Source organism: Cebidichthys violaceus, unplaced genomic scaffold (genome assembly GCF_023349555.1).
Source record: "Cebidichthys violaceus isolate CVI_PGR_0920_01 unplaced genomic scaffold, fCebVio1.0.p SCAF_20, whole genome shotgun sequence".
NCBI lineage: Eukaryota > Metazoa > Chordata > Actinopteri > Perciformes > Stichaeidae > Cebidichthys > Cebidichthys violaceus.
In genome coordinates this window covers 11266832-11294172 of record NW_027176373.1, presented here as the reverse complement: position 1 = coordinate 11294172, position 27341 = coordinate 11266832, and the positions used below count along the sequence as shown (strand labels likewise).

Sequence of the window (27341 nt, the reverse complement as noted above, 5' to 3'; positions counted from 1 at the left end):
GAACATATTCTAATAGTATTTCAGTGTTGAGGACCAGCAGGAGAGTGGGAGTTGTGAAATTGGAAAAAAAATACCTTTTTTTTAAAGTGACTTAAAATGTAATCACTCAAATAAATGAAACCGTACTTTCTCTATCATCTTAGGTCATGCATGTGCATAACCACATACATAAAAATATGAAAAGGTTTGGGTACTTTGCATGCCAATAATAAATAAGAAACTATGGCTTAATGAAATTAAAACTGTGACAGTGAATCTCAGACCACCAATGGAAGACTCCAGACAAAGAGTGGTTGTGTTATATTTATTACTACAGTAACGCAACAATCTGAGTAACTAGATATCAGAACAGGAATATTTGAGTTTCTCTACTGGTGAAACAGTTCCGTAACAATACACAACACACCCAAAGTCTCGAGATAGATACATCACTTCAAAGCTACATAGGGCACTACTGCCCACGGTATTTTTTAACGTCTTCAATATTTAGTTGCGAGATCCACAAGCATGTCAGAAACACCATCATTACTCAACAACAGCTATGTGCATTCATATTGTGCTTCAGTCTCAAATTTAGTTTGAGCAGCCCACATATCCTAACCTGTGCTTAAATTGTCTGTTTTAATAAATATATATACTGAGTAGTGAGTACATGTACTAGCTATGCATACACAGTGATCAAACACACAGGGACAGAGTGCAATACCTGCTGGCTGCAGTGAATAATTGAAATGTGCAGAAACATTTTAGTTCACGATGGCAGGCAGAACCCTGACAGAACATTCACTATAAGTCCACTACAACAGACAACTGTCACCATGTAGTACACACAGGAAGATTATTCAGCCTGTTGGAGTTTGGGGAAAAACAGAATTCAACATGCTCTGTGTTTTCAGCAGAAAAAACAAACCAAGACAGCCAAGGCTTTCTTCATAATACCATCAGGAGGTGAATACTTGTGATGTGTCTCGGACATGGAATAGAAGAATGGATGTGATGAAATAAAAAGTGAATTAAGCGATATGACCACAGCTCCTGGTTAATAAACTCTCGCAACATGCCAAAATGTTACAATGCAAAAGCACAACTAAACACTCTCTAACACCTTAACACCTGCCACTGATCGAAGGGGCTGTAGGAACATTATTAATGTAGTCAGATTTTTTTTTAGGGTCCAAGTTAAACAGTTAATCAGAGATTTTTGTATTTCTGTTTTTGTCATTCGCTTATGTGAGCCAATCCGAATTTAGCAACATTTAAATTAAACTCTGTTGAGAGTTGCTGTGTTGTTTGCACATGATGTCCAATCAAATCAGATTAAACCACACCCACACAGTCCTGATGAAGATGAAACTCTTAATAAACAATAAATAAATTCCTGAGGTTCAGTCTCCCCCCCTCACCACCCCAAAGATTTTCATAAAGTTCCTAATGGTACCTACTCGGATCTCATGTTTCTTGCTTTGAAATAAGTTATTTACATTCACAAATATAAAACTTACGCCAACATGGACACACCACAGAAAAGTTTATCTAATGTCTGCCCTCAGTAAAGGGTGTCCTATTTCTATACAGTGAATACACAGGAATACTCACGTGCTGAAATTTACTCCACGGAGACTAGTGATTCACAAAACAGCTATATGAAGTTTTCAACCCTCAGAAACATTAACAATGTATCATTAAACTTAACCCAAATCACTTTTGCTGCCAACAGGTGTTCCATAGATTATGTGTTATTATGTTGGAGAAGTGTATCTTCAAGCCATAGAGAATTGTCACATGACAACATTCTCCTCAACACGGGACGATGACCAGCGTGGCGCCAAAGCTGAGCGGAAACAGCCGTAAAACGAAGTCCACCCACTTCAATGAAATCCTCTGTCCGAGCTCTCAGGAAAAGCGGCTCCTCGCATTTCTTTCCTTTCCTAAAATGTTCATCTTGAAAGGGTGACATGCTTTGCCTCCACAAACCTTTCAGTTCTGGCCTTTTCATGATCTTTCATGTCACAAGCAGGAGGGGGTTTCGAAGCATCAAACAACACTGCGCCCGTGGGTTGCCTGTTGTTTTTTTTTGTAAAACTTCCATTTGTGCCTCTGCTCGCAGAGCACCATGCTGAAAGCAGCCTACACGCCTCCCTGCGGGCATGTCACCATAGCTACACCAGGCCGGTCTGCATGTGGACATGTAGCGGGTAGGGGTGGTAGACGAGTGGGGGCTGGGCCTGGGTGATGAAGTAGCTGCTGTAAATTGGCTCGGTCACGTACGGGGCCGGCTGGTAGAAGCAGGTGATGTTGGCCGTGTTGGGGATGGCGTTCTGCTCGCCCAGCACCCTCAGAGCCAGGACCGTGATCATGTTGAGCGTCTGCCTCCTCTCGTGTCCCATCAAACACACCGTGCTCTCGTCTATCACGCGCCGCAGGGTCATCAGGTAGTCGTACTTGCTCGTCTCCTCGCTGCCGAGGAAATGGCACTGCAGGTAGGCCTCGATCTTGCGTTGCTGTTCGCTCACGTCGGGGAAGTCGATGAAGAAGCGGGAGCACATGTATCGCTCCAAGGACTTGATCTCCGTCTCGCTCGCCGGCCTGAAGTTCCTCACCAGCAGGTCGCTGTATTTCAGCAGGCCCCCGCCTCGGATCTCCTCCGGGTTGTGTGTGGCGATGAGACGTTGGCGGAGGTGGTCCATCGCCTGTTCGAAGTCTCCGTACATGCACTCTGCTTCGACGGTGATGGTGGGTTCCCCTGCTACCCCGGCCCATGAGCTTGGCTCGCACCTGTTTGGGACAGCGTCCGCCTGCTCCCATGGTTGCTGGTTGATCTGAGGCTGAACGTTTCGGCTTTGTGTTTGGGAATCAGGAGGCTTCTTCGAGTGTTTTGGCTTAACGGTTTGTTCCACAGATTCATTGGAGCCGGTCCCATCCTGAGGTGTACCGGCTTGGTGGCATGCAAGAGCTGTTAGGGCGTCTAAGGTCTCTGGCTCGGAGGCCGGAACATTTGAGCCGTGAATTTGAGCGCTGTCCGCTGAGGGAGGCTGAAGTGGTTTGGGTATGTCTATGGGTGGAAACAGCTGTGTTGTAAGATCTGATAAATCAGTCAGTAAAGACCATTTCTCAGGCTTACTGATCATCTTTCTTGACATTTTCCTTTGTAATTTTGGTGAGGGGCAATAGTCCGGTACAATGCCCTGTGACGTGCTGCAAGTCTTCTTCGCTGGAGGAGGAAAGGAATATTCATGATGTGAATCTTGTGGGCTCGACGTATTTTCAGTGCTGCAGTCCACAGAGTCGACTTTGAACTGAATCATCTCTGCACAATGGACGTTTTCCTGTGCAGCTGTCTTTTCTGCTGGTTGGGAAGCCTGTGACAGAGACGGCTCTTCATTGCTCTGTGGCTTTAAACTTGCACGTGTCATCGGCAGATCCCTGACATCTGCCGGTAAAGTTTTAGGAGATGAGACTGAAGGATAATCACTGCGAAACTGTCCTTTCACTTCTCCGTTGCCTTCACACAGCTCAAACACAATGTCCTCTTCTGAATGCACGTCCTCTATACCGTCCACTGCCTCCTGCTGTAAGTTGACGGTCTCGTGCTCTAACACCTCCTCTGCCTTGTGCTTTCCATCCACATGCTCAATCTTTGCATGTGGAAGATCTTTCTCAAGCACAGAAGCTGCTTCATTCGGGCATGGAATTTCGCCCCTCGAGTCTTTTCCAACATTGGCTTCAACGTCCCGAGGAATGCTCGGTTTCGCTTGCACTTTTCTTTCATCCTCACTGTCTCTTTTAGACAAATCCCCAACACTCAGAGCCAACTTTCCTCCCTGTTTCCGTTCAGTCTCCCAGTAAGACTCCAGCATGCGGTCTAATATTATCTGGAAGGAGTCCACACTGAACTCAAACTGTCTTCGCAGGGAGCTGATGAACCGGAGCCCCACGGTTTTAGCTCTGTTGTTAGAAAGCGAGATGAGGCTCCATCGGTCGTGCTCATTGAAGACTTTCACCATCTTTTGCACGTAGGCCTCCTTCATTGTCAGGCAGGTGATCTTCCTTCTGTTAACTCCACAAGGGAGGAGGTCTCGCAGGCTGCCCAGCACCACCTCCTTTATCACCTGGAGGTCCTCCTGCCTGGGCAGCTCCACTCCAAAAATTATGTCCAAGTCTCTATAGCCCATGCAGTTGTCTCTCACCAGGACATGGCTGGCAGTCGCGCCATTGAGTCGTATGTCTTTTACCTGGATGTCTCTTTCGATCAGCCGATCCTTCACTACACGAATGATGTCCTTCGCTCTCACCTGCAGCGTGGGAAAGTTCCCTCGTCCGTGGATGGGGATTACCTCGGTCAAGACCTCATCCAGAGCTTGGATTTGCTCAAGGGTCAAGTTGTGGAACCTCTTCTCCGCTTGAAGCTCCATCATCCTCACCTGTGAAACAGAGGTCTGACATATATATCACATTGTGGCTCTGTGTGAGGAATGTGAGAAATAATGGCCAGTGACAGACTGAAGCAGTACAACAGAGTATTGTCTTTTTTTTTTAAATGAGTTTTTTGTTCACAAAAATGAAAGTGCACAGAAAAACTTTACACGCTGTCTGTATCGTCCCTGCACCTTGTTTACATCCATCGAGTCCTTCACAGATCTGACATTGGCTCCTTTTGTTTCCTACGCACACATGCAGTCAAACAGATATAATACCTGTGCTGAAGACTTTAGTCAGAGGTGTTTCCACCCTCGTTCCTCTCTGATTGCAGTTTGTGCTATGTGATGTGACGTTTTTTTAACAGCTAGGTTTTTAAAACAACATTTAGCAAAAAGGGCAGTAACATACTGAAAGCGAGCTCTGAGCACTGAGTGACTAATTTAAGTTTCCCAGGGTGAACTTCTCTGTGCACTTGCACGAGGTAATACAACAAGCGACAGGTTTATCTGTCACATGTATATAAAAATGTGCTCTCACATTTATTTCTTAGATCACGATAGAATCTTCTACAAAGTGGTTGTCACAATATCAGATATTTTGCTTCAACCAATCTAATGCAGACAACACTTCTGTAAGATGTGCTGTAAAATAACAGCACAATGCATTGTGAGTTTTGAAAAAAAAAAAATTCTGACAGTGATCAAATACGGTAGACCACACAACACAAAAAATCCGTGCAATATAAATACACTGTGCAATAAAAAATGATTCTGTCTGTATATATAATATTTTAGTTATTGTGGATTGTTTTTACTTTTTTACTTAGTTAATATTCTTTACTGTTTTATTACTTATTTATAATACTTGTTTTGCTCTTGTTTTTTTTACTATGTCTCTTGTTTGCACTATACTATATACTGCTGTAATCCTGTAAATTTCCCTGCTGCGGGACTAATAAAGGATTATCTTATCTTATCTTAAATACAGTTGTATTATGAACGTCATCAGCTGTTTCTCACGTGATTTTACTTGTTGGTCTCACTAGATAAACATTCAGTAGTCGCCATGTTGAAATGCCTCCATGATCATGTGCCCGTCCGCTGGTTACAGGTGACTCACCTGTCTGTTATTCACTGGCTGGCAGCTGCAGGGACAATCTGACAGATCTATAAGGAACAGTCTGGACTTGTCTTTTTCTACTGCACCTGTATGTATGAGCTCTCTTCTCTAAGAAGTATAGGAGTGCTGAATCAAAGTGTGTCATCCCAAAAAAGGCATATAATCCTGTGGTTGCACAATAGGCCACTTAATGATTCTAATAAATAGTGATGTGCTTATTCCTGCTGTTATAATGTGACAACATTGTATTTGTACAAGGGAGAAGGGTACGTCATCATTAATGTACACTGACTCACTCACTACTGAGGCAGATGTTTAGCCCATTGCTGGAAGGTTTTAAAAGGGCCTTCATACTCATCTACCTTTATGACAACATTAGAGTTAATGAGGATCCTCACGGGCTTTTGAGATGAACGCTCTCATCAACCATTTTACTTCATGCTATTAAAAATACCATACTTGTTATAAAGTGCTTTTTATTATCTACTTTTTTTGGGGGGTCTTTTTATGTCTTAAAAGGAGAAGGAGATTAAACGTTTCACTAGATGTTAGCTTATTACATCTTTGCCACTGGTTGCACAGTTTTCTTTTCTTTTTTAGTGCTGCTCCACCATACTAATGCGTTTTCAAAATGATATCAAAATATAGGCTATTGTATAGGAAATTTAATCTTGGAGTTCAAGGTAGGTGAATCAGTGCATTATCATAAAGCTTGACAGAAAATGTGAAGATGCACCAAGTTTCAGGTCATGCATCAGTGGTACTTTAAACATCACTTAAGATTATTATTTTATAATCCTTTCTTTAAACATCTTTACATGTCTTTACTTAATAATCAGATTTCCTAATTCATGCCAGATGTGTGCTAACAGTATTATGTCGTGATTACAAATGATTGGCCATCTATTGTTCTGTTATTTTTTATTAATTATTCTTATATTATTTTATTTATTTTGCATATTTTTATACGTAGTTTGGATCAAGATATAGCAGAGCATACTGTTGCGTCACATTAAATTCAATATATCCAATATGAATATTTTCAAAAATATGTTTTGCAGTGAAAACATAAACCGTGCCAGTTGACCCGCTGCCCTGGTCCTGTTGCACTACGTCCTGTGTTAGTATCGGGGTCATCAGTGTAAATAAAGTCAGCGGCGGTAAGAACACAGTGTGGCCCACAGCAGCCTCTAGTGAATCTCAGGGGTTACATCAGCTCGGTCCTGCAGCAGCACTGCTCCTCTACCACTCGGCTTCTTTATAGATAAGACTATATGAGTCATACAGCCTCTGAATGAAACATCACTCGTTGGCTCTCCTGGATTATCTCCCTGTGCGCAAAACAACGACACAAAACGCATCACTTAAGGTAGCGTTTAGGGTTGTGAAATTCATAAAATGTTTCACCAGTGAATAGATTATAGTCTTTTTTAAAGACTATATTAGTCAACCTATAGATTGTCGTGATCTGGAGGCACACATATTGGTGTATATGTTTAAACACTTCTATGACAAACAATATTTGGCACAGGCCACTTTTGTTCTTTGATGATTTAAACTCAAATATTGCCCATTTATCAAACTCACTAAATCGCCACATCGTTCATAATGAGCTCAGCATCTGTGCTTTATGGTGCATTTATAATCCTTCAAAGACACAGATGTAGGTCTCAAGTTGAACATGTGGGGCAACATACTGGAGTAAAATAACAGTATACATTAACTGCGTTTTTCTCCAGACTAAAGGCACAATAATACAACAGAAGCACAGTTTTAAAAACTCACCTGATTTATGGTCAAATTGAAAGTAAAATCAGAGTAGCAACACAAGAAAAGCAATAAAAAACCAAAACACTGAGATATCCAACAGGTTTATCCGACCCCTCTGGAGAGGTTGATGCTGAACTTAACGCGGACAGTTTCCTCTCAGCGCAGAAGCACTGTTTCCATGGCAAATCAGGCGTCACGAAATTTACGGTAAATCACGACGCTCGGTCTCTGCGTCTTTAACGCCAGCAGGTGACTGACAAACACTTAAGTGTTCAAAACAAACACGGTATAGGCTGTGGTGTCGGTTGCACGTCCAAACTAATACTAACAAATAGATGAAGTTTAGACTGTCACTGGTGGAGCACACTGACGTATAAGGCTGAGCTAACCGGCGTGCCACTGCACTGTTGCGGGGTGAGCATCACATCAGACCGGGGTGAGTCATCGTGATCCACACCGTGAATCTAATCATCAATCAGCCGCGTTCACCGCCCACTACCACCGACACTACGACACATCCCCTTTAAACCCACACCAAATAACACCAACGCGTTAACCCGAAGTTTAACATTAAACGTTTTAATATTAACGGTTGTTTTTGTTTTCTTTTTTCATTCACATTTTTCATGGAAGAGGAGGGGGGGGCAGCTCTCGTCGTGACGTCGAATGGAACACCGCCACCACGTGACACTGACGTCGTTCATATTTTGGTAAAGACACCAGGAAGTGCGAAAGAAGGCGAACGGGGCGACAGACCGAAACCTGAAAAAAAGGCTGAAGTTTCACTGACAAGTTTAGCTTTTTGTTTTTTGCGGACTGCCCGTAAATTATTTCTTCGTGTTAGTCGTTGGACTCGCTAATAGTCGCCTCAAGATGCCGCAAATGGAGAGTATCCTTTAAAAACAACGAGACGTTAAAGTGTGTGTTAGCGTCAACATGGAGAAACGAGACGGAGCACAACAACATGACGATACTGGTGAGCTGTATGCGGGACAAGACATCCGAAACACCTGCTAAATACGTGAGATATTGACCAAGCACATATTACGTACTTACTTATTAAATAACCTGAACATGTCCAAGTTATTTCCAAACGTCGTAAAATGGGACAGAACTGGAATCGGAAGGCCTCTGAAGCTTCAATACAAATGGCTGGAAATACCCAACAACCGACATTTGACGTACAATGTAACCATGTCGTCATACAATGTAACTATGTAGTGTTAGCTAACCCTCCAAATACTAAAGTAAAGAGCCAAGCGCGCGCCTACGTCTTAACATTTGACTTGTTTTACTATGTAATCTCGTTATGACTGTCTTTGATGTAACAAAGCATTAAAAAAGTCACAGGAAACTCAAAAAACACCGGTTACATAACTATTTGTCATTGCACGTCTACTCAGTCAAGAGTACAGTTTTTCCAAATGTGTTTATTTTAAATATCAGACGAAATGCCAGAGATTTTATGGCATTTCCAACCATTATTAGCAGATACAACTATAACCAAATCTAGAAGCGTAATACATGTATGTCAAGACCTCCCGTTGCTATTTCCTCCTACAGCACTAACGCATCATTTTTAGAGTTATCAAAGGTTGCTTGTTGTGTTTGTTTGGACTTTGTGCTTCCTTAACCTCTATCACAGAACAGCTCTTCAATTTAAAGTTCGCTGCCAAAGAACTCCAAAGAAACTCCAAGAGATGTGACAAAGAGGAAAAAGTGGAGAAGGCTAAAATTAAGAAAGTAAGTGGCCCCCTCTGAAGCCGGTCATCAAGGTAACACATGACCAAAGGCCACAGAAGATTTTTACTGTACCGCCTTGTTGTTGTTTTTTAGGCCATCCAGAAGGGGAACATGGAAGTGGCAAGGATCCACGCGGAGAATGCCATCCGACAAAAGAACCAGTCTGTGAACTTCTTGAGGATGAGCGCTCGGATAGACGCGGTGGCAGCGAGGGTCCAAACTGCAGTTACAATGAACCAGGTACAATAAGGTTGAATAATGCTGAAAGACTTTGAAATCAGCGACAGGCTGAAGATTTTCATTTCAGACTTGCGTGTTTGTTTGTTGTCAATTTAGTGATGGTGTTTTATTTTTTAGGTCACAAAATCTATGGCTGGAGTGGTGAAAGGCATGGATGCCACCCTGAAGTCTATGAATCTGGAAAAGGTAGAGAGTCATTTACACATGAAAAAAATATGTGCTTCCATATTTCTCTTTAGCAAAAACAATGTAAATATCATAGTTGTTGGTAACAAAACTCCTCATACTTATAAAACAATGTCTCGATCCCCTTTTTTCTTTTCAGATTTCAGGTCTCATGGAGAAATTTGAGCGCCAATTTGAAACTCTGGATGTTCAGACGGCCCATATGGAGGACACCATGAGCAGCACAACAACGCTTACAACGCCACAGGTACATTTCTCTCCTCTATGCTTACATTCTTTCTTGATGTTTTTTACAGACAAACACATTCACTGTCAATCTCACGTGTGTTTTCAGAATCAAGTGGACTCGTTGATGCATGAACTGGCTGATGAAGCAGGGTAACCTTCTCATTCTTTGTTTCACCATTCTTTGTGAAACAATGTTCAATCACATACACGGGTCTGTGGTATGCATTCTTAGATTGAAGCGTCAGAGACATTGTATTTGTAATCTAAAAATAAGGTTTGTTTGTTGGTTTGTGTGTCATGTTTAGATTGGACCTGAACATGGAGCTTCCTCAGGGACAGACAGGATCAGTGGGTACCAGCGTTGCCTCTGCAGAGCAGGTACACTTGGTGTTAAAATTGTTCTCCACATCTGGCACAGATACACTTAAAATATACATAAAAATAAATAACTCAAACCAGATGGCTTGTAGCAATATAAGTTAAGGGTTCATCACATAGACTGAGTGAAAAAGACTCAGGAAATGTGATTACAGTAAAGTCAAACAATGACATTAAAAATGCAGTATTTGTCATAAATACTTTAATGGAATGGATTCTTCCCTCATCTTCCTCTTGCTCACTAATGCCGGTCGGTTCTCTCTCTTGCCCAAAGGATGAACTGTCTCAACGGCTCGCCAAACTCCGAGATCAAATGTGAAGGACGACTACAGTGGACTGTCACCGTCATGCAGAGCTCCAGACCGCTACCTGAATACTACTCCCAAACACCTTTTTATTTTTCGTCATGTCTTTTCTCCTCTTTACTTCTCGTGTGTCTTTGTAGAGGAGCTACTGTATCATTGTCTTGTCCCGCAGGTAATAGCCCCTCGTTGGTTGTGTGTTAATAATAACCTTTGGATTCTGTAAACTAACTTGAGATGCTGGTTGTTGAAAATGTATATATTTCTTAAATATACATATTTACACAGGAGGAAGATGTAACTTTTTTGTTTGATATGTATACTTAAGAACTTCATACATTTAGCTAAATATATATATATTGAGCGTGGCAGTTATTCTGTATTCATAAGCCAATTTCATATCACTATGGTGAATAAGCTGAAGGTTTTGGAATATAGAATTACACTTTTATCTTCATACGTGCATGATTGCAGAAAACGTATATGCTTTTTCTCTTCTTGGTTTGAGAGTGTGAAAGACTTTCCCGCTTACTGTTGAACTGACTCCTTGTTTAGATTTGTTGTATTTTATTTCTGAGGAATATTTCAAGAAGATTGGCCTGTGTGTTTGTCCGGTCATCTTAAGCATATTCACTGATCATTTGGGGAGGGGTTACAGTATGGAGACTACATACAGTAAACAATAAAATTTTATAATACTTTTATCTCTTTGCCTTTTCAATAAACTTATAATTTTTAGTCATGACATATACATTTTTATTCCATCTATTGTGAAACGTCCGTTGTGAAAATGAAATGCAAAACAAAGTCACATACTTCATATCCGTGGCGGAAATTGCAGTGTGTTTTTATGTTGATGTAGTGGCTCATCCAGCTGAACAGGAGACAAAGGATCTCATTTATCAACGTTATGTAGGTGCCGATATTTGTACAACATGTATGCCATCTAATGAATATCCCCAAAGAACCATAAATTAACTGGCTGAGACTGAAAGTACACCCAGTGCTAAGCATTTGTAGGAAATGACAGACTTTCAGTGCAAAAAAATAAGACAAGGACCATTATGTAAATGTTTAATATAATCAGGTAAAAGATAACACACAGTGTTTCAGGTGTGGGTAAAGAGGCTCTTCTTGCTTTAATATATTATTTCTGGCCATGTCATTGCCAGACTTCTCTCATTTGCTCATCAACTCAAAGAGGAGACAAGTGGTCTGAATCAGCTGCTCTCTGTCTTTTGCTGTTGCTGCTGGGTCCCTCTTGGTAATCATTGCTCGCTTCAAGAGGAAGTCCTTATTTCAAATCTTTTTTTTTAAATGTTCTCCTCTACTGCATGCAGATGAAGTCACTCATTTTCCTTCACTGTGGGCTCTAAAACGGCAATTTCTGTGTCAGAAAGACACGTTGCTTCTCTTCAGCTGAACAATGTTCAGTAAGAGAAATGTCAGTGACATTTAAGAAGATTGTGGTATTTGGTTTCTGAAGTACGCGATGGTGTTAAGTGCAGAATTTCTTTTTTTAAAGACAGCCCCAAATAAACAGTACAGACAAAGTAGGTGAAAACCTGAAGCAATTAAGCTTTATTTATTTTACTGGTCTATTTCCTTTGACAGAGTATTGGTCAAACTGCCCCTCATGTGTAACCACACTACGCCACACTAACCAGACACACGCGTACAATGCACACAGTCTGTATATTTACATGCGACGTTACAAATACTAGGAGGCTAGCCCGGACGTGACGTAATGACGCCATGACTGTTAACTGCCATCTAGTGGCCATTGTCTTAACAACAACTTTACCAACTGAATTTTACATCTTAAGACTTACTCTAATTACTTTGTTCGAGACACAAGTTTAGAAAATATGTTGATGTTAAGTATTATGTACAATAGTTATTATTTACATTAAACTAATTCTTAAATTATCCTGCCAACCACAAAATAAGAATCTACATGTCCCACTGGTGGTGGTAGCAAATGCAGTATACTTTTAATATAAAAGTTTCTCTGATACCATATTGCACAAAATGTACTAATAGTATCTTCTAAACCTATGTTGACACTACTAAAGAAGAAAACGAGGGAATCTTTATCCCTGTGTAATGCCTGTTAGGCAATTTTAGCTTAATGCTTCCCAAAGACTAACTGTAATTACTCTCCGAAACCTTGATTTAAAGTATGTGTAACCTTAATTTTTAATGTGTGTGTGCCCTCAGTGGTAAACATGATCTGGTAAAGGAGCAAAATCTGTCCGCGAGACAAAACTCGGGAGAAATAACCCAAACAGCCCATCATGTGACTTTGGCGTAAACAGGAAGCAGCTGATCTTCACCTCACTACTGCCTGCTTCCATCAAGTGATGTGTACAACTGTAATCTGAAAAAACAAAAAAGAAACTGGTAGTCTGAAATTGCTTGAGTTCAAGTAACGGATCTACCCTGTCAGGGTAAGTAGACTACCGAGTTTTAACTTAGCTAGCTAAGCTAACACTGCTTGACTTAGCTAACGCTATATCTGGACTATGTGTCGTGCTAGCTAACTTAGCATTAGCTTAGACGTTTATCCGGAACAGAGAAAAGAGTTTAAATAAAGTTATTGAACTGTTTGTCAAATAAGCTCACGACTGAATACACATGTTTGACTTGTTTCTCATTTAAGCGTTTAAACGTGTCCTTTGGTAGTAATATTGGTTATCTGCTTCATGAGAGCTAACGTTCAGTGACAGCTAGGTGAAACTATTTGTGTCTGTTCTGCAGCTGAAGGAGAGCAAGAGGAGAGCTGCTGCAGACACTGACTAAAGTCACCTGACTTGCAGCTCAGAGAAATACTCTACTTCGTGTCTGCTGAGGGGGATGTCAAGCACAGCAATGAAGAAAAAGGTGAAGCAGGAGCTAATCATTGACTTTTCATCTACTAGTGATTAAGTGCTGTACTTAAGTACAATATTGAGGTGGTTGTACTTTACTCGAGTACCTTCACTTCATGCCTCTGAAGTTTTTAGCTTGAGCTGTTTTCCAATGCCTTACAATGACCATGGCTCTAATAATGTATAATCACATATTGATATGTAATATTTGCTATTTTAAGATATGTCCCAAAATACACATGATTAAGAAGTCGAACTGTACCAACATTGTAGGAAAGTTTCCACTTCTGTTCTGCACTTCCAGCAAAAAATATCCTTCCACCATTCTTTAAATGACTGCTGATTTTAACATCATCACACAAATCTTCACAGACATGTTTAAGGCTGATTCTAAAATTCTTCAGTGTCAATTTCTTGAAGTTTAATTAAATAAAAATGAGATTAAGTGGTTCTCTCTCAAAATGATATTCCTGGCAGAGTGGAGAACTCGTTGAAGCATTTCAGGCCATTATCCAATCAGATAATATTGAACAATTTAATTTATAAATGACGTGAACATTTTTTTACAAATAAATTACATGTTTTTTGGTGTCAAACATTTCTTAGACTGCTATGTTATGTACAAAACATATAATCAGTTAATAGAATATGAGGCTTTATCAGATATTAAATTACCCAACAGAACTTAAAATCAGCCCTCTTGACTAGCAACAACATTTAAATGTAATTTAACCGTGTGACCGTGGCTAAGTGGAGAGCAGGGCCGCCTTTCAATCAGAGGTTCGATCCCCGACTTCTGCTCCTCATGTCAATGTGTCCTTGAGCAAGACGCTTAACCCCAAAATTGCTCCCGTAGCTGTGCCTACGGTAGATAGATACTGAATTGTAAGTCGCTTTGGATAAAAGTGTCTGCTAAATGACTGTAAAAAAAAAAAAAAAAAAATTAGATGTTAATGCACCACAAATCATGTAATATAACACTATGGTACTTTTGCTTTTGATATTTCAAGAGCATGATGTTACTTGTAATGTATATGTGAGTAAAAGTATAAATGTAGGACTTTTACATCCTATGAAGTGTTTTAACATTGCGACACTGCATATTTTATTTGAGTAAAGAGTCTCGTTATTTTTTCCACCGCTGGTCATAAGAGTAGAGAGGAGAGACAAGACTTTGTGTTCAGCGATGAGTAAATTTGTTGCATTTGTGCTTTCAGGTGTTACTGATGGGAAAAAGTGGGTCTGGAAAGACCAGTATGAGATCAATCATCTTTGCTAATTACATAGCTCGAGACACACGCCGCCTTGGAGCTACAAGTAAGAGTGCTTCAAAATAAAAGGTGCGGCATGATGCCCCACGTTTCTTTAATGTCATCTATAAAACAATATTTACATCCTTTGTTAAATGTAGTTGACGTGGAGCACTCCCATGTACGGTTTCTTGGCAATCTGGTTCTAAACCTGTGGGACTGTGGAGGGTAAAGTACATTTGTCATATTTGTCTTATTTGCCATTTTTGGCCATACTTCTTCAATCTGAGCTTGTCTGTGAAACATGTCTCTCTGTGCTTCCTTCACCCAACAGACAGGACACGTTTATGGAGAACTACTTCACCAGCCAGAGGGACAACATTTTTAGAAATGTAGAGGTACTTATTTATATTTTCGACGTTGAGAGCCGCGAGCTGGAGAAAGACATGCACTACTACCAGTCATGCCTGGAGGCCATCCTGCAGAACTCCCCCGACGCCAAAGTGTTCTGCCTCGTTCACAAAATGGATCTGGTGCAGGAAGACCAGAGAGATTTGGTAAGCTCAACAATTGTGATCGTTTGTTTTCCACTCTCAATGGGCACGTGTTTGTCGATTCGCACAGAAGCACATACACGGACACTTGACAGCCATGTTCAGCCAGAGTCCCCACAAACTGCTTTCATTTGGGTCTCTTGTGGTAGAACTTTGTGCATCTAACAAGTTCTAAAATTGACAATCATAAGACAGTATGAGCATAAGATGTCCTTAAACCATTTCATAATATTTTATTTTAGGGAACAGTATCAATAATTTGACAATTTATCACTCAACTCAAATAAATAATCCTGTTGACATAAGAAAATAATACTGAAGGATCGCTATATGACTTCTATTGGATTTTTAGGATGCTTTTTAATATCTGGTTGAAATAGTAGATTAAAGTCAGACAAATGTTGCTGAGTTTTTGTTCTGTTCATCAATGGACACGGTCTCTTTTGAAATAACATAAGCTGCTGAACACCAATGAAACCTGCGGTGATAGTAAAAAAAAATCAATTTAGCTACCAGTATAAATAATCGTACTCTATTAGAAAACCCCTTGAAATTTATGAATGTTATTTATACCATTTTAAAGACACATTTCTCTATTTGAAATCCTTAATTTTTCAAGAGTTGAGGTAAGATAACAGCAAATCATCAACCTTAACATACATCTGTAATACTGGACATAACTTTATGTACTAATACTGGATAACAAATATGGTCCTCTTGTTTATCCTCTTATTTTCCCCTCCGGTATCCCCTCCTCCCCTCCCCCTCCCTGGATGTCATATTTGTTATTCATTAATTTATTGATTTGATCATGTAACTGTTCATGACTGTTTCAACAGATCTTTAAGGAGCGCGAAGAAGATCTGAAGAGACTGTCCAGACCTCTGGCCTGCACTTGCTTCAGGACGTCAATCTGGGATGAGACCCTGTATAAGGTTGTGACGCTTGTATGTCTGGACGTCGGGTAATAAAATCGACACAGTAAGAAACATTTCTGAATGTCTTTGCAGGCCTGGTCTAGCATAGTATACCAGCTCATCCCAAACGTCCAGCAGCTGGAAACCAACCTGAGAAATTTTGCGCAGATCATCGAGGCGGATGAAGTTCTCCTGTTTGAGAGAGCCACCTTCCTGGTGAGAGAAACCTCTTCCTCTGGTCTGGTCTGGTGTCTGGCCAGAAAATCTGGATCCAGTAATGAAAGTATTGGTTTTTTTTTTATAAATGCAGGTGATCTCCCACTATCAGTGCAAAGAGCAGCGCGATGCTCACCGGTTTGAGAAGATCAGCAACATTATCAAACAGTTCAAACTCAGCTGTAGGTGAGTTCACTCTGCACAAACATCGGCGTCACACCACACATCACCCAATAACTTTTTTTTTTTTTTTTAGCATGTTTCTGATTATTTATTTATTTTGGGTTCCAGTAAACTTGCAGCCTCTTTCCAAAGCATGGAAGTGAGGAACTCCAACTTTGCGGCCTTCATCGACGTCTTCACCTCCAACACATACGTCATGGTCATCATGTCGGACCCCTCCATTCGTAAGCAGTGACGATTAACAATTTCTCAGCAGTGAATGTGCGGTTAAGAAACCAAACCGGCATGATTAAATATCCATGTCTCCGTTATTATTTTTTTTCAGCATCTGCAGCCACTCTCATCAATATCCGTAATGCTAGGAAACACTTTGAGAAGTTGGAGCGGGTGGATGGACCCAAGCACAGCTTGCACATGCGAATGCGCTAGCAGGTGCTTTTGTCCCCGTGGAAACCATCAGCCAATCAGTCCACAGACCGCAGACGGCATGTTGCGGTCTTCCAGCTCCGATACATACGAGCAGCCCTGCACTGTCTATATCTTATTTCAATCACAGCTATTACTGGAGAAATCATATTTTCTTTTGGTCTAATTTCTACAGTGATCGTAAGTATCTTGAACTTTCGACACATACTGTTGGAGTATTTGCCCCGTAGCTCGACCCATTAAAAGTAAAATGAATAGTTGTGTTTACTCTGAAGGGCACTACCTTTGCTGTCACACTTTGTCTTACACAGTCGATTCATTCACTCCATGCAGTGAATCCCAGTGATCGGGGGACATTATCTCCAAATGATAAGCAGTCGATACTGTTTGATTTTCAAATGCAGTTTGTAAGCTGTTACACATTGAAAACAATATATAATTATATTCAGAAAAATATGTGACGTGTGTTTTTTTCTTCTGCTTTTACATTTAGACAGTGCATATTTTGTGAACAGATATACACATTAATACATGTTTACTTCCTGTAAAAAGACTTGTTGCTCAGAGATCGTTCCTGTTATTCCTTTCAGTCACTGTAGTATCTCTGGCCATGAAGCCTTTTGACACTCTGCACCAGTTGTCATGTGCACAGGACATGTGGTGGCAAAAGTTTGGTGTGTGTGTGTGTGTGTGTGTGTGTGTGTGTGTGTGTGTGTGTGTGTGTGTGTGTGTGTGTGTGTGTGTGTGTGTGTGTGTGTGTGTGTGTGTGTGTGTGTGTGTGTGTGTAAAAGTTCAGTGCACCTGTTGAGCACTTTTCATGGAGTCGACAGCAGTGTATGTGCAGATGGAACAACGTGTTACAACACAATCAGTTAATTTCAGTGACAAACAGCTGAGTTAAACTTGTTATACAGAATGAGTTTTAATTAGTTTTTAGTTAAATTGAATTAGTTATTTTAACAGTTATTGTCAGAATTTGCACTTAAGCCCCTGAAAACGTGGCTTCAAAGCTGAAGTTTTTCTTTATAACATTTAACAAGAAATAATCAAGGTAAGAACATCTTTAGGTTTTATTTGTTAAGAGTTTAACACTTTTAAAACTCTACAAATCTGCTTCACCAGGTATGTGTGGAATTGGTTTGATCAGATTTAATTGAAAGTGACCTAACAGAACAACCTGACAGTCATCAGTCTGACTTGAATTTGAAAGTATGTGACGTAGCCTTTTTCTAACTGAGCTCCTCCTTTTAAGCAACATTAACACCACAGTGAGGAAAAAAAAGAAGAAGAAATGTAGCAATATCTAATGGAAATATAACCAACATTGTTGGTACATGAACGCATAATAGTGCGTTCATGTAGTGCTCGTAGTAAGGGGCAGATGAAGAAAATATATTAAATTTCAACCAGGTATAAAACAGAGAAGGAAGCATCCACGGCAATTTAAATGACTGACTCACGCCAACACCATCCATTTCTGCTGATGAAGAACCATGTGATTTTAAAAAAAGCTTGTCACTGGACTTTGAGTTGGGATTGTCTTGTCAGTACACTGGCCTTTCATGGTAATGCCAGGAAAAAAACATTTGACACTTCTGACCAAATCCCACCACGTATGGCCCGTTTGTACTGGGACAACTTTGATTGTGAAGTGAAAGAGTTTTAGTCTAGATTAGATTAAAAAAATAAAAAGTTTCAACCACATTTCATTGAAATATAGTAACTGAAATACTGTTAATATTAAACATTTCTAATATTTAGCTCATATATAGATATCGTTTTAATTGCAAATCACACGTTAACTGGGAATCTGACTTAATCTCATATTAAAGGTTATATTTAGGCTAAGATCTTTCTATACTCACGAGCTGTAGCTACCTCTCATTAGGTTCTAGTGTAATGTAGAGACTTCATATATATTCATGCTGTTTGACCAACTGATGGCAGGTAACTGGAGATTTGTCCATGGCACTTGATCCCACCCACTCCTTCGGGGGCGCAGGGGATATGCACTCATTACCTCCTGCCCCTTTATTATAGCCAGCTCTGCTGCAGAGGCATTGTTCCAGCTGTGCTTATCAACACTGCTCGTGTGGTTGAGTTGTATCCTGGAATGCACAGGGTTGAATAACTGGAAAATCCCCAGTCCCTCGCTGCTGAGAGAGAGTCTCCACGACACAAAATGGGAGCAACTAAATGCAAACAGAGATTAAGCGGCTCTCTCATTCTAATATAAGACTGGCAAAGTAAATTTGAAAGCAAATGAAAATAGACTGAACACCTGAAAAAACAGAAGCTGCTCATTGCGAGTGAGTCACTTCACCAGAGACAAAATTATTTTCAATGCACAAACTCACAACAGCCAAAGTAAGAAATAAAATGTCAAAAGGTTGTTGTGATAATCACCAAAACAGACTGATTCAGATCCAACCTGGAACATAACAGAACATAACGACACTGGAAAATAATTGTGTTTGTGTATGTGAACTCAGCAAATCACCTTCTACCATCTCTCCTTGGACTTTTCCCCCAGGAGGAGCAGCAAGAGACGAGGTGTACGGGAGCCAGAGCATAATATATAACAAGTAGAGAACTGAATCCCTCCGCTGATGCAACCCAACACAAGATGTTTACAAGTGACCCAAAAACTAGAACAACCTGCAATTCTTAAAGAGCTTTTTAGTTAGGAAAACAAAAAAAGTGACCTTTGCAGATTTTTAATGTACTCTAGTTTATATTAAAATGTAAACATAAAAAATTTGTTCTCAATTCCTTGAATTAGCTTGATCTGGGATATAACTTTAACGCCACCATTTAAACACACTTTCAATTCACTGGTTTTGGTGCAGACAAGAACTCAAAAACTGCATAGGCGTGGCAGTGTTTTCCAATTTCTTTTTCATGTTTTATTGACATGCAGACTTCTCTTTACACTCAGCTAAACATTTTCACAGTGGAAGAAACAATCTAAAAAAAATCTCCTTATTGTGACAGTTTTGCTGGGCTCGTTTTGTCCTCCATTTGCACATCACTCCATTGCGGGGACCCATCTGCTTGGGCAACATGCCCAGGGTCTGTTCCACTGAAGGTCTCCGCATCTGCACCCGTCTCATCGCTTGTGTCTGCGCCGCAGTCCGTTTGATTTTGTTGCCGCTCCAGCAGAGTGATGCGCTGCTTCAGCCGCTGCTGAGTGTGTTTGTATTCGCTGAGCAGGCGGGCGAAGCGAGTCTGGAGGGTGTCCAGAGAGGACTCCAGCCTCTCCACCTTCTCCTCTGTGTCCTCTTTCTGCAGCCCGCCGCTCTCGGTGTTCTCATCAAGCAGGCCCTCCTTCATTAGGATCTCCCGGCCCCTCTCCTCGAGCACAGTCTTGGCATTTGGATACTCAGTCACCGCTTCCATCAAGTCGTCCTTAGAGAGGCAGAAGAGATCCGAGTAGCCCAAGCTGCGAATGTTGGCTGTCCGACGGTTTCCCATTTTGCTACCTTTTATGTTCAGGATGCTGATTTCCCCGAAGCAGCTGCCGGCGGTGAGGAGAGCGTACTGTGTGACCCCGTCATCAGCCACCACTGCCAGCTTCCCCTCCTTGATGATGTACATCTCCTTTCCTATGTCCCCCTTTCTGCAGATGTAGTCCCCCGGACTGAAGACCTGGGGACGAAGTTTGAGCACGAGCTCCACCAGCAGGCCTGCCTCACAGTCTTGAAAAATGCGCACTTTCTTCAGGGTCTCCAGGTGTACATTAATTGCAATCTCAGCCCGCAGTTTGTTTGGCAAATTCTTCAGCACCTCCTTCTCGTCTACTGCTTTCTTGTTGGTCCAGAGATAGTCAAACCATTTAATGACCCGCGTCTCCAGTTCTTTGCTGACCTTGCGGAAGTGCATGTAGTGTTTGATGGCGTCGATCCTGGCTTGAAACTCTGCACGGGTGGCGTTCATGTTGGAGATCATGGAGCCAACATTTCCCACAATTGTGGCAAAGATGAGCACCCCAACAAGAAAGTCAAAGACCACAAATAGGTACTCCTCGTCCCGCACAGGTGCAGGCATCTCTCCAATGGTGGTGAGAGTAAGAGTCGACCAGTACAGACAGTAGACGTAACTCCGAGTCAAGGAGGAATACTCAGGTTTGGAGATGTTTGGGAACACCCAAGTGTCCGAGCCGAATCCCAAAGAACTGGATATAGCGTAGTAGATGCAGGCGTTCCAGTGAATGATGACCAGGATGTACAGCACCAAGTTGCCGATACGGAAGATGTTGGGGTAGTTGGTGCGTGTCTCAGTGCGGTCAAAGAATTCAAACATGCGCGGGAATCGAAGCAGACGGTTAAACCTGAGCTGTGGCGTATGGATGCCAGTGGAGATGTACGCCAGGTCCGTGGGCAGGATGGACATCACGTCCAGCTTGAACTGTAACGTTCGGACGTAGCTGTCTCTGAGCTTGGCATGGTCCTTCACTAGCAGACCTTGTTCCAAGAACCCTGAGACAAGAAGAATAGATCACAAACTCAGCTGGGCTGTGATCTCAACTCACTGTTGTGTTTTATGTATGCTTTTTAGCACCTTTCAGCTCATTGTTTTGGTTTTCTGTCCCGGAACTTTACTCTCATTAACCCTGTTTTCTGTGAAATATCTCATAAACCTACCTCGGGACAGACAGGACAGACAAAGTTAGGGACTAGCTGGTGAACATAGTGGAGCATTTAGCAGTTAAAGAGCCAGATTATGTTCCGCAGAAGTTGGTGGAGAACAAAAAGTAGTTAAAAGGAGAGTGAATATTAGACTAGCAACTGTCTCATGGCCAGAAACTCAACTCGAAACGAATTATATTGTTTTGTATTTTCAAATAAGTTACCTGTGCGAAGTCGGACGCAAGTGTCAATTATGTACACAAAGTCAGAGAGGTAGTCCAGCACCAGCCAGCAGATGTAATTGCTCACCTGTAACTTATCAAAGCATGCCCTGTGAGTAGAAAAAAAGAAAAGAATTACTGCTCCAGCCTGTAAGTGGTCAGAACACCCATCCACCACATCCATCACCAACAGATAACGATTGTGGTGTCATTACCTCGCTACAACAAGGAACCAGTTGTAGAGCACTGCTGTGGCGATAACAAATAACCAGCGGTAGTAGGCGTTATCGGCTGGGGACACCACAAACAAATCCCACTTTTTCCTGAAAGCATGGAGAGATTTGCAAATACAGTCAGACACAACTGTGGCTTATAGAGTAGTTTACATTATTACTGCAAAGATATGCGGAAAAATAGAAGCAGCTGCAAGATATGAAGCACTGCAATACAACAGCTCTGCAATATCATTGTTTTTAACAACTGAAAAATTGGTGTTTAGTTCTGTATTATACATAAATGTGTTTCCAAAATGTTTCCATCTTCTTTTCCTTATTTAGTGAAACAGAACTATTTAAAACACCGTACAGTTTATTGCAATCACATACACAGCAACATAAAATATCACAGAGTTGAATCAACACCTTATTCAAACAGGATCCATTTGGCCGAATGGACACTTTGAGGCTTAATTTTTTACCCTCACCCAGTGCTTAAAGTGTGTATCAAAGTGCATAGTAATGGTTCAGGGTGACAGGCTGGCGGGCATACTTAAAGATCCCTTTGGCATTGTTGCCATTGGCATCTGGTTGCGTGTTGCTGATGCGGCTGGGGGCCGTTCGCAGCTCAGGGCCACGAAAGCGCTCCAGGAAGGAGTCCGGCCGCTCCTCCTCCTCCAGCAGGCTCCTGTGTGCCCATTCCCTCAGTCTCACCACCAGGCTCACCAGTCTGACACACACAGGAACATACACGCTCTCATAACATTTTAACGAATTTGATATGAAAATAAAGGCATGACAGTAACACAAGGAGCTGCAGAACAACTGAGAACATATTCAGAAACAAATACAGTTCAACTTGAGTCTCGTTCAGTTGGATGATTCTACTGGGAATCACAAATAATTTAACACATTTATGTTTTAAATTACATTACATATGCTTTTATCCAAGGCCATTTGCAATTTTACATAACATGTAATAAGTCTGCTTTAAACATAAAAATAGTAAATTGTTTGGGAGAAACATCCTCAGAAAATAAATATTTATCTTGACTTATCCAGGATATGTTTTTGAAAACACTTTTTTACAATTTTTTAAATCCCAGAATTAGTCTTAAAATCTTTCTGTAAGCAATGATCAGTCAAACAGGTCAATGTAGTTTCTTGAATTCTCTGTAATCACAACTGATCATCTTGGTTTGTATCAAATGTTTGCACTTGTTCCTGAAGATTGTGGGATAGAAAGTACATTAAGAATTAGTTTTACACAATGACATAAGATGAAAACCATTTCTCTGGTTTTATACTTCTAGTCTTTCACCTGACCAATATGGCCTTTCGGTTATTGAGGTCTTTGTCCATCATGTGTACTTTCATCCAGCGTGTGACCTTAATAAAAAGGACTTGAACAAAACACTCTCTGTAAACTTTGTCTGAGTCGTGGGCTGTTTTTAAAAAAACAGACAACCTTTGCAACAAAAAATAAATAAATAAGTTATAACAGTTGCTGTAGCTTTACCTTGAGACGGCTCCATTTCTTTGAAATGAATTTCTGGAATTGCGTCCATGAGGGTCGAGAGCAGCAACTCTTTGTAGCTCTGAGGATGTGTCATCACACACAGATGGCACCCTGGGGGGTGGGGTGGGGGTGGGGGGGGCAACACACCAGCACACAAGTGGACTTTCACTTTTTTTGCTTTTTTTTTTGCTTCTCTCAAACAAACCCCTGAGACAAATACACAATGATCCAATAGCTGTCCTCACCTGCTGAGAATACTCTCGGCTCTATCGATCTCCTCATCCAAGGTGGTCTTCACCGACAGACTGTGTGGTGACCGATCTCTCTCAGCCGCCTGGCCCGTCATCCTCAGACCTGCAGGTGAGGACGAACACTCATGTTACTCTTGTCATCTGCTTTCTGTGACTGCTGGTGTCTGCAGAGATGTTCTGTGGGAGTGTTTATGGTGCGTATGGCAGATTATCCTCAGGGGACAAGAGGGGGAACGACTGGGACAGTCTGCCACGGTCCCTCACCTGGCCTGTCACATGAGCAGCCTGTTGCTGTGGTGAGTTAAGCAGCTACAAAGAGAAACTGCACGATACTGATGCTGTTTGAAACACAGTGATGTAATGGAGGTGCACCTAAAAAGCTACATCCCTCACCCCCAAAAACATGCAGGGCAGTGATGGCCTTTCACCCTGTGCAGTGCCGACACATGACGAGGTGATTAGGCGACTGTTACCATTGTGTGACTAATTGGTGGATCATTAACGAACACACACACACACACACACACACACACACACACACACACACACACACACACACACACACACACACATACACACACACACATACACAGTCGGCCTGAAGCTCCGTGGCTCAGCGAGCCAATCAGCTGCTCTCCCTCAGGAGCAGCATCACTTAGGAAACCAGGGTGCTGCTAACTGAGAGCAAAGTGTGGCACCTATGTGTCATAACTGGGTTTACTGAACGGGCTGCCAAAAGTGCTGCAAGACTGTATTGTATGTATTACTGTATTTGTTTATGGTGATGCTTTATTTTATGGTTCCGTCATCTCTGAATAAGTTCTCAATTATGTCATAGAGAGTTTCTTAGAGAGAGCATTGTAATTTTAGCCCTTATTATAGGATCAATTACGTAACAACTAACAAACAACATATATGGAGAATATAGTTGCCAATAATGAATAGATATTACTTTGGTTTTAATGGAACTTTTCTTTCAGAGAATTTCCTATTTTTATTTGTCAAATTACATAAGGTTATTTGTAGGAAATTATCAGAAACTAACAGACCTGTCAAATAAAGCTTTATCTTGTTATTTTGAATATGTAATAAATTAAATAATATAATAATATTTAACAATAAATTACAGACCATTGCATATACATATTATGTATTTTATAGCTTTTTATTTAATACATTATGAGTTACATCTTCTATTTGTTTTACTTGCAACTCACAGTGAAACTTTTTTATTTTATTTAAACAGTATTAAATTAACATATGTATATATATTAAAAAGGGTTTTATTTGTCATTAAATTGTTTTCTTAACAAATTAGCACCTGTGGATTATTAGCATTATAAGAAAGCTATGTTTGCCAGAAAAAAAAGAGAAAAAGAAAATAATGGAAAAATCTATCATTTTACACATATCTTTATTCATACCTTTAGTTTCCTTCAGTTACTCCGATAAAATCCTTTTGGTGACTTCACACAGGAACACCCAGAGCAGCTCTTCCATTCTCAGTGCCCACAGTGGATGCTATGAGAGGAAAAATCAAACTTCATCCAACACTTCTTGAAAAACAGTCACAAGTCCTGTTCTTGCAACACTTTCTGCTTCTCTTTCTTCTCTCTTCTTCTCTCTTCTCCTCCTGAAGTGTGTCCCCCTCGTTCCCCCCTCAGAAGCAGGAACACGTGGTCCAGCTGGACCGAGCACCTGCAGGAGGCGGGCAGGATGTGAGATGCAGGGCGGGGAAATCTTGGAATGGTTCAGAGCACAGATGTCAGCTTCAGGCTGAGAAGTCTTCTGGGAAAACCTCTTGGCAGTGCCTTTCCTCTGCATGCTTCTGACGCTGGAGAATAGCTAGAAGCAGCGCAGAGCAGGCAACTCAATAGGGTATTATCTCCTTTGTTGTGTTTGGTGATCAGATCCCTTCATAAATCATATATTGTATAATATATTGATCATAATGTTTTATGTTAGGCTGTTTGGCATTTCCAAGTTTCCACTATCTTTACATTCTTCATTAGTAGTACATTGATATATTGGCATAATCCTGTGTATATTATACTTAAAGTCTTTACTTGGAATATTGGCTTGCAGTGGTGGAAAGTAACTATAAGTACAATACTGAAATATTGTACTTAGGTAATTTTGAGGTACTTGTACGTCACTTGATTATGTCCAATAGGTGCTACATTTATACTCCTCCACTACATGTAACAGATAATAGATTACACTACTGTAACAGATACTTTTTCCTCCACTTTATTTGACAGATACATTTATTCCTCAAATAAAACCAGATGTTTACGATACTCCTTCCACCACTGTTGGCTTGATATTTTTTGTATCATTAGAATATTTACATCATATTTCCTCAAAAGTAATTGATTCTATTGTTCTGAACATTTCTTTTTTCTAAATATGATTTTTAGTTTGATATGAGACTTGGACTGGTTGTTGTCTGGTCACATCTCGCCTCTATTTAATCAATCTTGTGGGTAAAATAAAAATGTATGCTTTATTTATGATTCCAAACACTCTTTCCAACATCACACAGACACAGCACCTGATGCAAATGGAGCTTGAAGATCCAGATGATGAAGACCACAGGGGACCGCGTCCTCATCACTGTGACAGAGCCTGACAGTCTCAGCTCTAATCAGATCCTTAGAAAACCAGAGACTCACTGAGAAACCCATCAGGGAGCGGAGCCCAGAGGACTTTACATCTGACTGAGATTCAGGCCAGTGAACAATAAACTACAATCTGCCAACGCTATCCCCTGTTGTACTGCAAGACTGTTGATGGACTGTGAAGGAAGAGAGACAAGAGTATAACAGAAAATTATAATGCAATATAGTGCATTTCCTCTTGGGATGCGGCAGGGAGAGGAAACGCAAATAACAATAAATGTCTGTGTATTATTTTTATGAGGCGCTATTAAAAACGAGTGCTGTGTTTCACAAGGAAAAATAGGGAAGGATATAAAAGCGTGAGGGCAGTAACAGAAAGATAAGATAAGAGAAAGGAGAAGCAGGCAGCAATAAAAGGAAAATGAGGTAAAAGCTGGGCTCATAAAAGTGATCTTCTGTTGGAGGATATCTTCCATCAGATCGGTCTTTAATGTAGACGTAGATCACAAAAAGCAGCAGATGGAGTTTGCCATGGAAAGTAATTTTATTTGTACCTGGAGGACTTTTCATTTATGTTGACTCAAAATTTGACATTAAAACTAATAGTTGGCTTTAGAAACAACAGTTTTTCCAGAGCAGCTGAGATTGGTTAGACCATGTTTCTTTCAATCTCAAATTCAATATAATATACTTAAAAGAAAGTGTGCAAAATATGTTGTTTATGGGTGTAACATGACTTTAATAGCGTGATACTGCACAATATTTACTTTTATCCAACTATTGCTGTTGTGCAGATAAAAGGCCACTTTACCACATGAATGTATGAGGAAATAATTCCAAAGGGTGTTTAGTAAAACTAAGCATCCACAAATTTATGTTCAGATACAATGCTTGACATGTAAGAAAAATGATGTCTCTATAGGTGTTCATATGCTTTCTCACTCAGGAATAAACTGTAAATATATTAATTAAGAAGATTTTAACATTAGATTTTTGTTTGAACCGTTTGTTCATGTCTTATTAACTACTGTAAGGGACCAAGGAGGGTAATTAGAGGCATCTATGTTCCTGGCAGGGGGCTCCAC

At 40.7% G+C, this 27341-nt stretch overlaps 4 protein-coding genes across 5 annotated transcripts; 2 read left to right on the top strand and 2 right to left on the bottom strand.

The window, feature by feature from the left end:
- Positions 1-290: 290 nt before the first annotated feature.
- LOC137876621 (terminal nucleotidyltransferase 5D-like) lies at positions 291-7700 on the bottom strand. Of its 2 annotated transcripts, none has more exons than XM_068716362.1 (2): positions 7324-7700; positions 291-4436 (listed from the first exon to the last, which is right to left on the bottom strand). In XM_068716362.1, the coding sequence occupies exon 2, from the start codon at positions 4413-4415 to the stop codon at positions 2160-2162; it is 2256 nt and encodes a 751-aa protein (XP_068572463.1). In that variant the 5' UTR covers positions 4416-4436; positions 7324-7700; the 3' UTR covers positions 291-2159. The 2 variants fall into 2 exon arrangements, with proteins under 2 accessions (XP_068572463.1, XP_068572462.1); XM_068716361.1 differs by having other exon boundaries at positions 291-4421.
- A 315-nt stretch (positions 7701-8015) lies between these two features.
- LOC137876622 (charged multivesicular body protein 1b) lies at positions 8016-10486 on the top strand. Its single transcript, XM_068716363.1, has 8 exons — positions 8016-8197; positions 8954-9051; positions 9145-9291; positions 9409-9477; positions 9617-9724; positions 9812-9855; positions 10011-10083; positions 10358-10486. Exons 1-8 carry the CDS (start codon positions 8182-8184, stop codon positions 10400-10402), a joined length of 600 nt encoding a protein of 199 aa, XP_068572464.1. The 5' UTR covers positions 8016-8181; the 3' UTR covers positions 10403-10486.
- Positions 10487-12702: 2216 nt separating this feature from the next.
- Positions 12703-17367, top strand: rraga (Ras-related GTP binding A). Its single transcript, XM_068716360.1, has 10 exons — positions 12703-12835; positions 13146-13268; positions 14473-14572; positions 14667-14733; positions 14840-15062; positions 15899-15994; positions 16070-16192; positions 16287-16378; positions 16484-16599; positions 16701-17367. The coding sequence occupies exons 2-10, from the start codon at positions 13242-13244 to the stop codon at positions 16802-16804; spliced, it is 948 nt and encodes a 315-aa protein (XP_068572461.1). The 5' UTR covers positions 12703-12835; positions 13146-13241; the 3' UTR covers positions 16805-17367.
- Positions 17368-19728: 2361 nt separating this feature from the next.
- On the bottom strand, positions 19729-25228 carry cnga2b (cyclic nucleotide gated channel subunit alpha 2b). The gene is made up of 7 exons (XM_068716358.1): positions 25060-25228; positions 23630-23738; positions 23385-23495; positions 22419-22595; positions 21866-21973; positions 21654-21760; positions 19729-21279 (listed from the first exon to the last, which is right to left on the bottom strand). The coding sequence occupies exons 2-7, from the start codon at positions 23728-23730 to the stop codon at positions 19784-19786; spliced, it is 2100 nt and encodes a 699-aa protein (XP_068572459.1). The 5' UTR covers positions 23731-23738; positions 25060-25228; the 3' UTR covers positions 19729-19783.
- Between the last annotated feature and the right edge of the window lie 2113 nt (positions 25229-27341).

Bases quoted from the DNA above. Each gene is read 5' to 3' on its own strand.
- cnga2b (XM_068716358.1), bottom strand. From the start codon at position 23,730: ATGACGGGCCAGGCGGCTGAGAGAGATCGGTCACCACACAGTCTGTCG. The intron at 21,974-22,418 runs GTATGCCCGCCA...CCATGCTTTCAG, and splicing joins AATGCCAAAGGGATCTTTAA to GAAAAAGTGGGATTTGTTTG. The intron at 21,761-21,865 runs GTAATGACACCA...TTCTACTCACAG, and splicing joins TGGTTCCTTGTTGTAGCGAG to GGCATGCTTTGATAAGTTAC.
- rraga (XM_068716360.1), top strand. From the start codon at position 13,242: ATGTCAAGCACAGCAATGAAGAAAAAG. The intron at 14,734-14,839 runs GTAAAGTACATT...TTCACCCAACAG, and splicing joins AACCTGTGGGACTGTGGAGG to ACAGGACACGTTTATGGAGA. The intron at 16,379-16,483 runs GTGAGTTCACTC...TTTGGGTTCCAG, and splicing joins CAGTTCAAACTCAGCTGTAG to TAAACTTGCAGCCTCTTTCC.
- LOC137876622 (XM_068716363.1), top strand. The intron at 9,478-9,616 runs GTAGAGAGTCAT...TTTTCTTTTCAG, and splicing joins AGTCTATGAATCTGGAAAAG to ATTTCAGGTCTCATGGAGAA. The intron at 10,084-10,357 runs GTACACTTGGTG...TCTTGCCCAAAG, and splicing joins GCGTTGCCTCTGCAGAGCAG to GATGAACTGTCTCAACGGCT.
- LOC137876621 (XM_068716362.1), bottom strand. From the start codon at position 4,415: ATGATGGAGCTTCAAGCGGAGAAGAGGTTCCACAACTTGACCCTTGAG.